Genomic DNA, 13,999 nt, shown 5'->3' on the forward strand with positions numbered 1-13,999 from the left:
AAAATCGCAACATCTAAAGGTTACTGTGTCAGAGATAGATGGAAAAACAAATCTGCACCTATAAATCATATTCACGCTTTTATAGAACACTAAAAGTGTGCACATTTCCCCTCACAAGCATTACCATTGTCTGTATTCTTCGTATACCATATATTAATGTCTTAATATTATTCCATCAACCCTATTTCTTACTGTGATTTTCACATTTCTGAACAGACAATAGTCATCTTTTTTGTTTCTAATTTCGTTATGCACTTTATTTTTTTCTTTGGCTGTAAGTCTTCCATACAATAGTCAATAGTGGCACATTTCACTATGTAATTTGCCAATTTTAACTATTCTTATTTGGTTTTCAGTTTAATATGAAATTTTATATACAACATTTCTATTTGCTGCATGAGTCTTGTCTATAAAGACCAAAGCTCACCTTCAGTTTCTTGTAGACAGCAGATACCCAAAGGCAATAGAAGAGAGAACTCCAGAACACTGTTCTTTCACTTGCAACTTTATTGGGAAAAAATGTTTCCATCCTTGGACTTTCATCAGGTAAAGAGGTATCTGATCTCTTGTATTTGGTGCAATGACCCAGTTTGCCAACAGGGATCATTAAAGTTTCATCTTATCTTGCAAAAAAAATCTAGGTGCTTGCGTGTTAGAAATGAAACACACTAGAATATTTAAACATCCGATGGTCTTCACCAGTATATACACAACATATACCTAAAGTATACATTAAAATTCATATTTGAGAAGGTAGTGGTGGAAAAATACAGAATGTGTGTCACAGTGATCGGTATGTTTTGTACATATTTGCATGTCAGATAGGTTGGAGTAAAGAGACTGTAGCAGCACCTTCTTAGTCCAGCAGGGGCCCAGACACTGCACTAAGTGCACATGGAACAATCCGTCTACAGTATTTCTCTTGTATATACTACTGTCAACGTCAGTCTGCCTTTTGCCCTAGTCAGATATACTTTAATCTATAGTATACTCTCTGCATACGCTCTGCAAAAAGTATTTATAGTAGTTGCAGACTTCTTGCATCAGTGGTATATTAAAGAAAATTATCAACAAACTATAACCTATTTGATTGACAAAAAATACTTGGTCTCTTTTCATATAAAAAGAAGAATACATTCTTTTATGTGTTATATTTTTTGCTTTCCATTTTGTGTAATTAAAACTATTAATTATTACTTTTAAGTGTAATCATATTGCATTGTTGTCATGTTGTCTAGGAAACAAAATGATTTATTAAAAGTAAGTTATATATAAAAATCTATTATTTAGTTTTATATAGTTTTATAATTTCTAAGTTCTCTCTTGCATGTGTCAAATTTAAGCTAGGAAACAAGTGTTTAGGTCTTCAACTCTCTTGTTTGGTAACTGTGCCTTACTGCACGTGCAACGGATCCTCCAAAAACGGTAACACCCACTAAACTTTCATTGGACGTTCATCCATTCTAGGCCCGCCTTTTAATTGGACAAACAGTCCTGCTTTATACAGCCTTCATTCGTTGTTCTGTACTGCCATTGGTTGTTCCCTCCTTACTTGTCATTTTGATCCCGCCCATTTATCAAAGGTCGTACTGTGGTTGGTACCTGGTCATCTCGCGTAAAGTTGAACTTCCGGGTGTTGAATCGTTGCAAAACAGACTACAATCGGGCAGTGGTGTGGAAGAGGACAGTCACCGAGAAAACCCTGGATAACGCAGCTTTAGGAAAAGTGAGTCAACTAATTTTCAGGATGTGTAATTCAACAAGGCCTTGTTTTTTTTCGTGGAATAACAACCCCAGTGTAAAAGTGTTTGAATGTGTCGCTAGCTAGCTTGTGAGTTCCAGCTTCAGTCAGCAGATGCTGCCGTTACACAACATAGTTAACACAAACTGATGCAGAGGCCAGCAAATTAGTTAGCTAAGGTAGCCGAGAAGATGTTATTGTTGTTGTATTTAATTTCTTTAAATATGTATGACTACAGGTCTCTGCAACTTTACTGTGAGCTACACGTGTTCATCACACATTAGCATGTCATGAAGTATGGGTAGCCAATCACACCCAAGGTTAAACCATCTGACTTGTAGAAATACATTGTACGTGTTTGTTTTAATGATCTTTTTGATGATCCGTCACGTTTCAAATGTCTGAATTGTTGTAATATACTTTTGAAAACCTTCTCGTTTAGGTTAAAAAGTGCGGTGGGCGTGTCTGGAACTTAGTGTACTTTATTTTCCTTTTTTTCACCCTCACCCTATTTTACCATGTAACATGACCCCCGTCCTTTCTCCCCACTTCTTTATATGAAGTGATGCTCTCAGAAGTCCTGCAGGTGCTGCGGGGGGCAGGTAAAGTGGGGTCTGCCATGGTCAACACTCAGGGAGAACAGCTCCGATTAATGGCCTGCAACTCCTCCATGGGAGCAGGGGTCAAAGTTGCTCAGGATGTGGTGGAAGGACTGGTTGGCACCTTTATGGGCGGCAATGCGGTAAGGATTCCTAACTGTGGTGGACCCATGACATTATCTGCAAGACAAATGTTTTTTTAAATAGTAAAAAAATAATTGATATATAGAGTTTTTTTTGTTAAAGTACATGTCTGACTTTGCTGTGTCTGTAGCAACAGTCAGTTAAGGAGGATGTGTTTCCGGATGCGGAGGGTTGGGAGAATATGGACCCTGAGGAAGCAGCCAAATGGGCAGTGGGTTCCGAGTTCTCCTCTGATACTGAAGTTGCAGCAGAGATGCCAACAGGTATTGTAAATACCAGTTAGGTAAGGCTCCAAAAGAGTCTTTTGTAACCACATATTTTATTGTGATTGGTTCCTTTCAAATGTGATTGTTTAAAAATCTTCAGATATTTGAGTTACACAGGCCTATATGAGTTATAAATAAAACATTGCCCTTTCCTCTTCCTTCCATAGGGGGTCCTCCTCCCCCAGGGGTAGGTCCTGCAGGGGCGGGATGGCCGGGGCAGAGTGCTCGTTTCCTCCACACAATGCCTGGCATCCACAGGTACTACTACCACCAAACCAGGTCTGTCCATGACACCGTGGTGGCCAGACTCACACCAGAGGACATCAAGAAAGCCAGGGAGGCCAAGCAGTCCCTGGTCAAACCTGTCAGACAGAAGGTTGGTTTAACAAATTAATTAAAATAAAGCAACAAGTGCCATCACAGATTACTTTAATTCTCTATGAAGCTGACCGGAGAAAATGATTTAGTTTTTAGTCTGTATATTTGTTAGTGTCTTATATCTATGGGTTATTTTGTTGACCAGGCTAGTGCCTAAAGAGATTATGCAATGGGGTGGCGACTCTATGTTGATACATTTTATCATCATGTGATAATTGTTCAGATAGATGCAGCTAATGACTAGAAAAAGGGGCAATATGCAGAATAAATGCAATGGAAAATGAAGCTATAAACAGATTATTTATTATACATATACAGATATAAGTCGTTGTCACAGACTCTTAGTAACTGATATAAATAACTTTACATATTTCTATCAAGGCCAGAAGGGGGGTTTTCATTATACTCTCATGTTGAGTAAATATACATTAGTATTATGTTCATAGTGGTACCTGCAGGAAATGCAAACAGACAGGAAATAGGACCATATTTTGAGTTGACTCATGTTATGTAATATGTGTCATAAACAGTAAGGTTGCCTTTGCTGTGTAATTCAAGGTTACTGTCTTAAGATTTTTTCCCTTTGTGTGACTTTTACTACAAATGAAGAATTAACTTAGAACAATTAAAATTAATGTGTTAATTGACTTTTATACCAAATATATCTTCCATTAGCTGAGCGACCGTGCCAGAGAGAGGAAGGTGCCCGCCACAAGAATCAGCAGGCTGGTTAATTTTGGGGGTAAGAACAATATAATTTTTTTTATCCGTTTGTCTATTTTTGTGTGTTTTATATTTGGCAAGACACATTGTTCATACTATGTCGAAGAGGGAATCCTTCCAATTCCCCTCCAGGTTGTCAGATGACTCCAAGCTCAGCAGGAGATACATTAAAAGGTTCAGCTTTAACAGATTCCAGTCTGCTGTAAGAGCAAATGCGGCAGTAATTACACACACACAGTGCAGCTATTAAAGTATAAGTAAACCCTTTAAACACACGCCAAATTTTAATGGTACCAACCAGCTGCACAAAACTATTATAAGGAGGTCCATAAGTTAACATGAGACATTTCGCCTCAATCAATGCATTAACAAGAGGAACGTTCCAGCGGACGTCTGTCTTTTCTTTCTGTGTTACTTGCAGAGCACGTAAGCGACAAGTACGCAAGGGGGAGAGGAGATCGTCCAATAATTAATCGGTTGCGGATGATGATCTTATACTGATAAAAAAAGAGAAAAGCAAAAATGCGCTGCAAATGTTCTTGGGTGACTCTAAATATATGTCTATGCATGGAAAACACTCGTAAATGTAAAGTTATAATCCCGCACACTTCCCAGATATCCAGACATTGTATGCATGTTTGCATCCATCCACGGTTGGCTCCGGTTGTAACTCTTGATTTTCCTCGCTGGCGGTCGCTTTCCTTTTTAGACTGTTAGCCTTCATCTGAGCGTCGAATTTGTTTCTTTTTCTTTGGACTTTCACTTATTTTTGAAGTTGTATCTGTAGTCATCCATCTTTTCTTTGTTTGTTCAGCCATAGCAGATAACTGTTTACTCGTAGAGACTTGCAGAGACCGGAAAAGCAGCCGTTTAGCTCCGCCTACCCTCTCTGACAGACCAACCACTGCTTGGTGATGGAAAACGGGTCACGTTTAACACCAGTCGCCACTGACACCCAGTCTGTAATGCTGCAAATGCAAAGGCTTTCATCAGTGGGCCATAGGCTCAATAGCCATTGTGTTACCTCATTTGGCAATAGACAGCGGCTTAACAGACATATATATATAATCTTTTGAGATTATTACTTTAACAGGATATTCAGCGTAGCTCTGTGAAAATGGTATATTTTGTTGAAATGTTAAAACATCATCAGCACTTTCATAGCTCTATAAAGGACCTTTTTTTTAACAGAGAAAGGGAAAACTTTTGCGCTTGCACAATAACGTGACATTTTTTTAACTTTATAAGGTGTCATTAGTCACAATTATAACTTCTTAACTGTTTAGCAAATTATACCAGACTTGAAATATGCTATGAAATATTTCCCTCTTTAATGAGCAGCAGCAGGAGCAGCTGTGTCAAATCAGCGCTTCCCTCAAGCGGCTGTTAAGTAGCCCTAAATTTAAAATCACTTGTCTCTTTGCCTCTCTGCTACAGGGCTGGCTGTGGGACTCGGGATTGGTGCCATTGCAGAAGTGGCGAAGCAGTCGCTAGGAGGCAAAAAGAAAGGAGGTAAAGATACCCTCTTCTCTTCTCTCCTGTCCTCTGTTGCTTCTTCCATCCTGTGAAGTAGTTTTGGCAGATAGGGCACACAGACGGACAGCTGGTCAGCCCTGGGAGAAGTGTCTCATATGTCAGCACCTGTCAAGCACTAGACAGGCATTAAATCATACTGTTAGCAAGGATTGACACACAGGCTTTAACATGTGTTAAATGAGCAGTGTTTAATGTTGTATTACTACCCTAGTTTTACAGAATGATGAATCTCTGACAGATCACTCTTCTTTATGCTATTGTACTTCTAATATGATGTGCTTTATATCACTTCTAATAACCATTCTATGTTTGTGTGTGTGCTTGCTGTAGACATGAGTTCCCTGTTAGACTCTCCTCTCCTGTCAGAGGCCAACGCTGAGAGAATAGTCAACACACTGTGCAAGGTCCGCGGTGCTGCGCTCAAGATAGGACAGATGCTCAGCATTCAAGGTGCGCACTGTAGCCACAGCATCAACGGAGTCTGATGTCCTCCCAGTCAATGTAGATTTTTACTTAACATGTTTTTTTTTTCTGATAAATTTTCATTACCTTCTCTTCAGACAACACCTTCATCAACCCCCAGCTGCAGAAGATCTTTGAGAGGGTCCGGCAGAGCGCAGACTTCATGCCTACCTGGCAGATGAATGTAAGCACGAACTGACCCTCCTGCCTCTCTCACTTTTTCCTCTTTTTGACTGCAGTAAATAATCTCTAATGGTTGATGGTTTTGCAAATAGATGGTTAGATTAATCCTGTCTCCAGTAGTCTGCCTGTTCACGGTTGCAGCTTCAAGTTTGTAGATTTTAAAGGTCAGGTACATGTTTTTACGCCTCCGCTCCGGTGACGTCTGTCCCATTCTTGTAAACGTCACAGAAACGCTCAGAGGAAATATGCGAAGAATATGCCAGAAAATTTGCCACTAATGTCCACTTTAAGTCACAGATGAACTGACTTGAACATATTTTGGACATAACTCTAAAATATGTTCAGTGTGACATCATGATGTCTTTGAAAACCGATCCTGTCCCATTCTTTTGGAGGATAAATTTATTGTGGGAGAATCTTCAAATTTGTCTCAATCATCCATTTGGGCTTAAGGATGAACTGGGTAGATTTTTGTCCAAATCCAAGGTCACCGTGACCTTCCGTTCATCCCAGTCTTGTAAATACAATATAACTCGGCACCATCTGGAGGGAATTTGATCCTATAAAGGATAATTATGGTACTGTCCTGTTTTATATAATCTTACTCATGCAGTTGTTTTGTTTTAGGGTACTATTTTCGACATACCAATAAATACCCTACAGTTACCCTGTTGTTCTGTGGGAAAAATAGATGGAGGCTGTGAGATGGTAATTTTAGTTTTCTTGCCTTTGAGAAAGAACTTTGCTTCTGTGGTTCTGAATGTGTAGAAAGTCCTGGAGGAGGAGCTCGGACCAGGCTGGCGAGAGAAGCTATCATCCTTCGAAGACAAACCGTTTGCTGCAGCTTCCATCGGCCAGGTGCATCTTGGGGTGTTAAAAGACGGGAGAGAAATCGCTATGAAGATCCAGGTATTCAAACACACTCTATTTCGGTCTCCCTAACAACCTCTATCTGTCTCCGCCTGCATTGATTTTTGTCTGTTATTTCCTTAGTACCCCGGAGTGGCAGAGAGCATCCACAGTGACATAAACAACCTGATGACGGTTCTGAAAATGAGCGTGGTCCTGCCAGAAGGTAACGGCTACATCATTGTTTTTGTATTTGTCTCTCAGAACATCTGAGGGGGGCATACTACGAAGCAGGATTAGCGGTTATCGAGGTAACTTCACGGTTAACTCTGAGTTTTCAGTACTACGAAGTTGGTTCACTTCTTAGTGACTGGACTTATGCTGAACACCTGATCTGCTCCGGAGCAGGTTATGTTGGAGATAAGAGATCAACCTGAACTAAAGACCACCTACTGACCAATCAGGTGTCTTGAATCAGGAGCTTTGAGAGCTGATTGTGAGAGGGAGGAGGGAGAGAGAGTGTTAAAACACTTCAGCTTTACCTTATGAATTTTAATATGATATGTTGCTATAAGTCCATTTGATACGGGCTGAGGCAAAAAGAATAAGTCTGTTACAAAAGCCCCATAAATACATCTGTGCACCGCATTAATCTACTACATGAGTGTTATAATTAATGTATATGTTTTTACGATGATGGAGCAGTGATGTTATAGACGTAATTTGCGCGTTTAAACAGTCTGTGATTTTGTGCCAGTTGTCCTTCCTGCATTTGGCCGCTGCAGCTGAGTGGATTTTAGTCTGGATTATGTCTAACTTCCTCATATCTTTCTCAGATCAGAGTTTGTAAAATGACGGCAGATTTGTCCTTAAGTGTAGATTGGTCATACGCTGCAGACTCCACCTGTTTTCTGTGAACGCGCTCATAGAAACCCTGGTTTGAGTTGATAACCAGCGTCGTGTGAGCGCGTTTGCCTTTGTCAGGTTAAGTGAAGCCACATCAGGAAAAGATAACCTGGGTATGTTGACCTCTCTTCACGGTATAGGCCTGTGTTCAGTGAAAAACTGCTCATACATTCCGTACTGATAAATATACAGCTGCTGTGGTCAGGTGAAGGCATATATTTGCACATAAAAGACTTTTCCTTTAGTTGTCACTTTGATATATCCGTTATAAACAGAAGTCATCAATCATAGTTGAAGTTGGCACTGAAGTCATAGCATGTAGCATCTTAGTTCCTTTTGCTAGTAACACCATGGAGAGGGTAATAAGTCAATTTTTCCTTCTAAGTTATTGCTGTCTTCTCTTCGACTGCCCCTCATCATTATATGGTGAGTTGACCATCGCTGCCTCCTGCTCTGGTCTCTTTCATTCAAGCATTTCCACTATTACAGTTTAGACCAGGGGGTGGTGCTCTAGTTACAACTCCTAAGTAAAAACAAGGACGTCTGCATCATTTATAGAGAGGCCTCTTGTTTCCCTGTCATGCCAAATTCTACACGCTTCAGCAAAAACGTGAACCTACCTTTCTTACTTAAGAGAACACTGTTTTAATTGCTATTTAATAATGCAAATTACAGTCGCACTGACATCATGAACATAGTTTTTGAGTCTCCTTTTGTTATTTCTCCACAGGTCTGTTTGCAGACAGCAGTTTAGAGGTTCTTCAGAGGGAGCTTGCATGGGAGTGTGACTACAAGCGGGAAGCAGAGAGCGCCAAGAAGTTCAAGTAGGTTTATGTGGTGTATTGAACCATAAAGCCTCCTGCTCTGAAGCCTGTTACACACCATTTAACTGCACATAAAACAAACCACACCAGGTTAGCTATGAAGTTTCAGGAGGGTAATTAGAGAAACACTTCAAAACATGATATATCCATAGAGACTGTTACGACTTATTTCGCATATCTTTCATATGCTGCAAGCACATTTTTCATCAATGTCTCGTCTTTATCTTTTTTCTCCCCTGACCACCTGTGTCTGGCCTCCAGGTCCCTGCTGGAGGGGAATGAGTATTTCCAAGTCCCTGAGGTGATCGATGAGCTGTCAGGCCGCAGGGTGCTGGCCATGGATCTAGTGCAGGGAGTCCCTCTGGACCGCTGTGTAGACCTGGATCAGGAGACCAGAAACCAGGTATGGGTTTGCTGTCTCAGCGGACACATGGATCCTATTTGTGATGGAATTTCCTTCAATATTACTGCAATGTGAGGGATGCACAAGAGACGGGGACGACTATAGAATTTATGAAATCTTGGAATTTGAGGTATTACAGAAGATTTCGCACAAACATGGCAGACGCTTCTCTATGGTATTGTTGTTGTATTAAGTGTTGGTGCTCTGTTTTCTTTTTTCTTCCCTTCCAGCTTTGTCCTACTTTCTGAAACTCCTTCTGACTCCGACAGCCAAATCTCTAACAAACTTGGTCCACTGTGTAAAATCCTCTGCAAAAAAACCTCGGGGTGATTTTTGATTCATCGTGTAAATTCGACAAACAAGTAAACGTTGTGGTGAGAGCCTGCTTCCTCCAACTAAGAGCCCTAGCCAAAGTCTAACAACTCATTCAAGCTTTTATCACTTCTTGCTTGTGTCACGGCAAACACAAACCTGGGAAAAGGTCTACCAGCTTTGTTGCTTGTGCATATGAAACATTGGTTTTAAGCATTTGGCTGCCAGGCTAGGTAAGTGAAATTGGCCCACCTGGTATTTAAGCCCCACTCAGCGCCTCCCTGATGCTCTTCACTCAACTAGCTCGCTCTCCACTCTGACATGCCTGTGCATCAGTGCTCCCTTTTTGAGTTTTTATTTGGACATAAACACGTGGTCAATAACTTTGAACAAAACATGGTAACAGGGGGGAAATTGGCGGTCTATGCTCTCTTGTGGCAAACGACAATGTCTCCCACGCTGCCACTCCCTCGCGTCTGTTTCGGAGTCCCTCTAACCACTTCAGCCATCCCTCTTAATTAACCACTGCCGTGCAACTAGGTAGGCCCACCCCCCCAATCAGGAGATAGTGTGCTGTGACACTTGGACTACTGCAACTACCTGTACGTCGGGATCAGTCAGTCCTCACATCTTCAGTATGTGCAAAACGCTGCTGCGATATTTCTAACAGGTACACGAAAGCGTGAGCATATCTCTCCCCGTACTCGCCTCCCTCCACAGCTCCCTGTCAATTTTTGAATTCATTTTAAAACTGTATTACTTAATTTTTAAGTCACTTCATGGATTGGCTCCCTCATACCTATCTGATCTTTTACTCCCTTATACCCCACCACGAGCACTCATTTGTGGAACACATTGCCTCTTCATACTAGAAGTGCCAGCTCGATTCAATCATTCAAAGCACAGCTCAAAGCCAACCTCTTTTCCTTGGCCTTTTGAAATGACCTAAATTTGTTTAAATGTGTTTCTTAAAGAGAAGCTCCAGTCAATCTTTGAGACATAAAACGCTCTGCTTGAAATAATAAATTGTGTTTGATATGTTTTGTCTCCAAAATATGTTTAATCACCTTGTAAAAACATCTCCTCCTTCTCCCTCATTAGAAATTTCCAAATCTACATTGTCCCTGCCCACTATGCAAATCTCCAACCCCCCCCTCCGTCGCGAAAACATAACATATCTCTGCCATCGTTTAGTGGCAACTTGTTAAACTTAGCTGGCTTGAAATGTAGTAATTAGTAGTAGTAACGTTAACGTTGGTAATCAGTAGTGAGTTTGCAAAAATGACAATGACGGTTACAGCTGGCTCGCGCATCGCCGAAGTGGTTGCCATAGGTTACACATAATGATATGCAAAGCATCACCCCATCCATTAACGGGATTGGCTCCTTAGGTTTGTGACGTCTCAAAGCTGCCAATCTGAAAACGTGTTGTTCAGCCTGTCCTTGGTACACTGCAGTTTAAAAGCAGACAGGCCCAGCCATGGAGATGACTGCTGATGTTGTCCCTGATATGTCTTGTAGTACATGAAGAACACCACATGGAGATGTTTACAAGGTTAAAAACTGGATTTTCACTGGAGGGGGTCTTTAAATTTCATTGTTTACATTATTGATAATTTTTATATTTGTGTGCGATCGTCATTATCTGTTAAGGGCCTGATCAGACAGAACGCGTTTTAGCAGCTTGGTTTTTTGTGCGCTGCTTTTGCGTTGCAGAGCGCCTCGCGTTTTTGAGGAAACGCTCTGAAGGCCTTGAGATGAAAAAACTTCAAACAAATCAAAGCAGACAAACGCCAGACGTCATTGCCATTTTTTCTGATCGTACAATTGGATGAAAGGAGAGGCGGGCCCTCTGTCAGTTTTTAATATAACGGTTAGGTTAATGACAGCTAATGATTCAGTGGTTGCCTTAACAACAGGAGAAAAAAAGGCGCCGTGAGCTAAGATCTTTCTTACCCATCACATACTGGCCTCTGATTGTACAAATAAGGGCTGAAATGTTAGGACAAGAAGTACCAGTAGATCCTCATGGAAACAAGCTACTGAGAAAATTATACAGCAGGACCTCAAACACACTGTGAAAATGACTGTAGCGGTGAAAATAACTCTGTAAAACTGATGCTTTTCTGCAGCAGGCCTGCACCTGCAAGCTGTGGAGTGTGTGCCAGCGCAGTGAATCAGAGTACCAGGAGTTAATTGATAATAACACAAACCTCTCCTCTCCTCCCGTCTCCAGATTTGTTACAACATCCTCCAGTTGTGTCTCAGAGAGCTGTTTGAGTTCAGGTTCATGCAGACGGATCCAAACTGGGCCAACTTCTTCTACAACTCAGACACAAACAAGGTGAGGGGAGTCTGGCAGTAAAGCTGTAAAAGAATAGCACCTTTATCACAAGCAGCATAACTGTTTTATCCTGTCTGTAGGTTGTTCTGTTGGACTTTGGTGCATGCAGAAGCTACCCAGAATCATTCACAGACGACTACGTACAGGTGTGTTGTATCTAAAATTATACGACACCCACCAGTTAACTACCCAACATGATTTATACAACAAGATCGGTGTGAATAATTAAGCGCCATAGTCTTTGGTTGGATTTTAAATAACCATGATGACCGCATCGCTTTGTTTGATGCATGTTCAGGTGGTGCACGCAGCCTCGGTGGGCGATCGAGCTACCGTCCTCTCCAAGTCCAAAGACCTGAAATTTCTGACAGGCTTCGAGGCCAAGGTGAGGTATTTTAGTCTCTGCCGCTGTGCTCATTTATTTTTGATGTGGTTTATCCTCCTCTATCTCTTCTGTCTCCTTCAAATAAATGTGTCACATCTTAGCCCAGTGTCACTCCCGAAGCCTGATCCATGTTTCTCCCTCCTCTCTGACCACCATCTGTTGTATCTTTGCCGAAGAATCATGTCAAACGACTTTATAGTCTTGAATTGATTTATGTGAAGTTTTGTGGACAAACAGGGACAGGTAAAAATACTGATGGAAGCTGATATAGTGCGTTAATTTTACAGTGATGTGACTATGTTATGGTACGGATAAGGCTGCTAGCATCATTATCATCATATATTGTCCACCAATTCAAGTGTGGACCCCGGTTTGGTCAGCTGCATGTGCTGCAGACAGTGCGGAGAGTATTGTAAACTGTGGAGTCAAACATCACTCTGCTGAACAAGTTACACATTACACCATTTCTAAATCACCAAAGCATTATTTCTGCATATTATGGTCTGTAAAAAAATGTTACAGTAAAATTGGGTGTATAAGACAAACTTTTAATACCTTGTTTTTCCATCTAAAAAGTGGGCTGCGTCCTATGAACCAGTATAAATAGCGCTATAATCCAATGACTATGTATAGATGGACGATTCGTCTCCATCTGCTCTCATTGGACGAAATTGAAGCCAAAATACCCCCCGTGATAGGCGGCCTTTATAGTTTGACTCATGTCCCATCTGTTAACATGGAGGAGACGGGCTTTATGACCTATACTGCAGCCAGTCAGCAGGGGGCGCTCAAAATATTTTGGCTTCACTTTTAGGGAACTGTCATGTCGTCCATCTTTTTATAGTCTACACTATAATCTAGCTACAGCTTCGTCACAGATATGCGCCGTCATGATCGCTAGTGTGCAGCTGCCATCCTCACAACAATCAAAGTTACCGGAGGCTAAGCTCAACTACCGCACCGGTAGCTAGCAGGATTGCAAACTTGACATATTTTGTCTGTTTTGAAAGTATATTAAAATACTGTTTAAATAACTTGTATACACGTTTTTATTAATAAATGCAATGCAATGTAATGTGCACTTTTGGTTATAATCAAACATTTCCTCAGACTGCTTCAGAGTTTACAAACTCAAAATTCAGCTTCAAGTCAGTTTGTGTTTGTTGTTCTGCTTCACAGCTTCTATATATTGAAATCATAGTTCAGTTGATTATACTGCACTCAGACTGCCACTGTAACACCTTCGTTCTCCCCACCAGGCCTTCGCAGACGCCCACGTCGAAGCTGTGATGATCCTCGGTGAAGCCTTTGCGTCCGCGGAGCCCTTTGACTTCGGCACCCAGAGCACCACCCAGCGCATCCAGAGCCTCATCCCGGTCATGCTCCGCCACCGCCTCACCCCTCCGCCCGAGGAGACGTACTCCCTCCACCGCAAGATGGCCGGCTCCTTCCTCATCTGCTCCAAACTGAACGCTCGCATATCGTGCAAGGACATGTTCCTGGACGTGTACAACGCCTACAACCAGAGGAGGCAGGCGGGGCAGGCAGCGCGGGCCACTGCGTAGACACTCGGGGACAAGGTCACTGCCGCGCAGACTTTCAGAGTGGACTGCTAAGAAAAGGGATGAAAAAGCTGCGGAGATCAGACTTTCCAAAGACTTTACAAGATGTCAATAAATAATTGAAAATGGTGACAGGCTTTAATGTGGAACATAAACATGCTTGACTCTCAGTGCTTGTCTCCTTTCAGGCATCAGGTCGCTCAAATCAGTGTGTACAGATTTGGGCATTCCACCCCCGTGACTCATCAAGAACTGACTGAGCGTTCACTTGTACAGACAAAGATAAATACTAAACAAATATTACATTTGATGTAGAAAACGATGGTGATAAATGTGCCATAACAGATATACGCTGAATCCTAAACGGTTATATTGTTGATTA

General features: G+C 41.6%; 1 protein-coding gene across 1 annotated transcript; it reads left to right on the top strand.

Moving 5' to 3' along the window:
* The first annotated feature begins 1,637 nt into the window (after positions 1 to 1,637).
* coq8b (coenzyme Q8B) lies at positions 1,638 to 13,691 on the top strand. The gene is made up of 16 exons (XM_069676569.1): positions 1,638 to 1,726; positions 2,305 to 2,483; positions 2,615 to 2,747; positions 2,918 to 3,126; positions 3,804 to 3,870; positions 5,289 to 5,363; positions 5,718 to 5,837; positions 5,948 to 6,033; positions 6,801 to 6,941; positions 7,026 to 7,107; positions 8,518 to 8,611; positions 8,873 to 9,014; positions 11,563 to 11,670; positions 11,751 to 11,816; positions 11,969 to 12,055; positions 13,315 to 13,691. Coding segments are annotated over exons 1-16 (1,896 nt in total). The 5' UTR covers positions 1,638 to 1,725; the 3' UTR covers positions 13,621 to 13,691.
* The last annotated feature ends 308 nt before the right edge of the window (positions 13,692 to 13,999 follow it).

Source organism: Semicossyphus pulcher, unplaced genomic scaffold, assembly GCF_022749685.1.
Source record: "Semicossyphus pulcher isolate SPU_LCO1_2020_fin unplaced genomic scaffold, fSemPul1.0.p SCAF_26, whole genome shotgun sequence".
In the NCBI taxonomy this organism is placed as follows: Eukaryota; Metazoa; Chordata; class Actinopteri; order Labriformes; family Labridae; genus Semicossyphus; species Semicossyphus pulcher.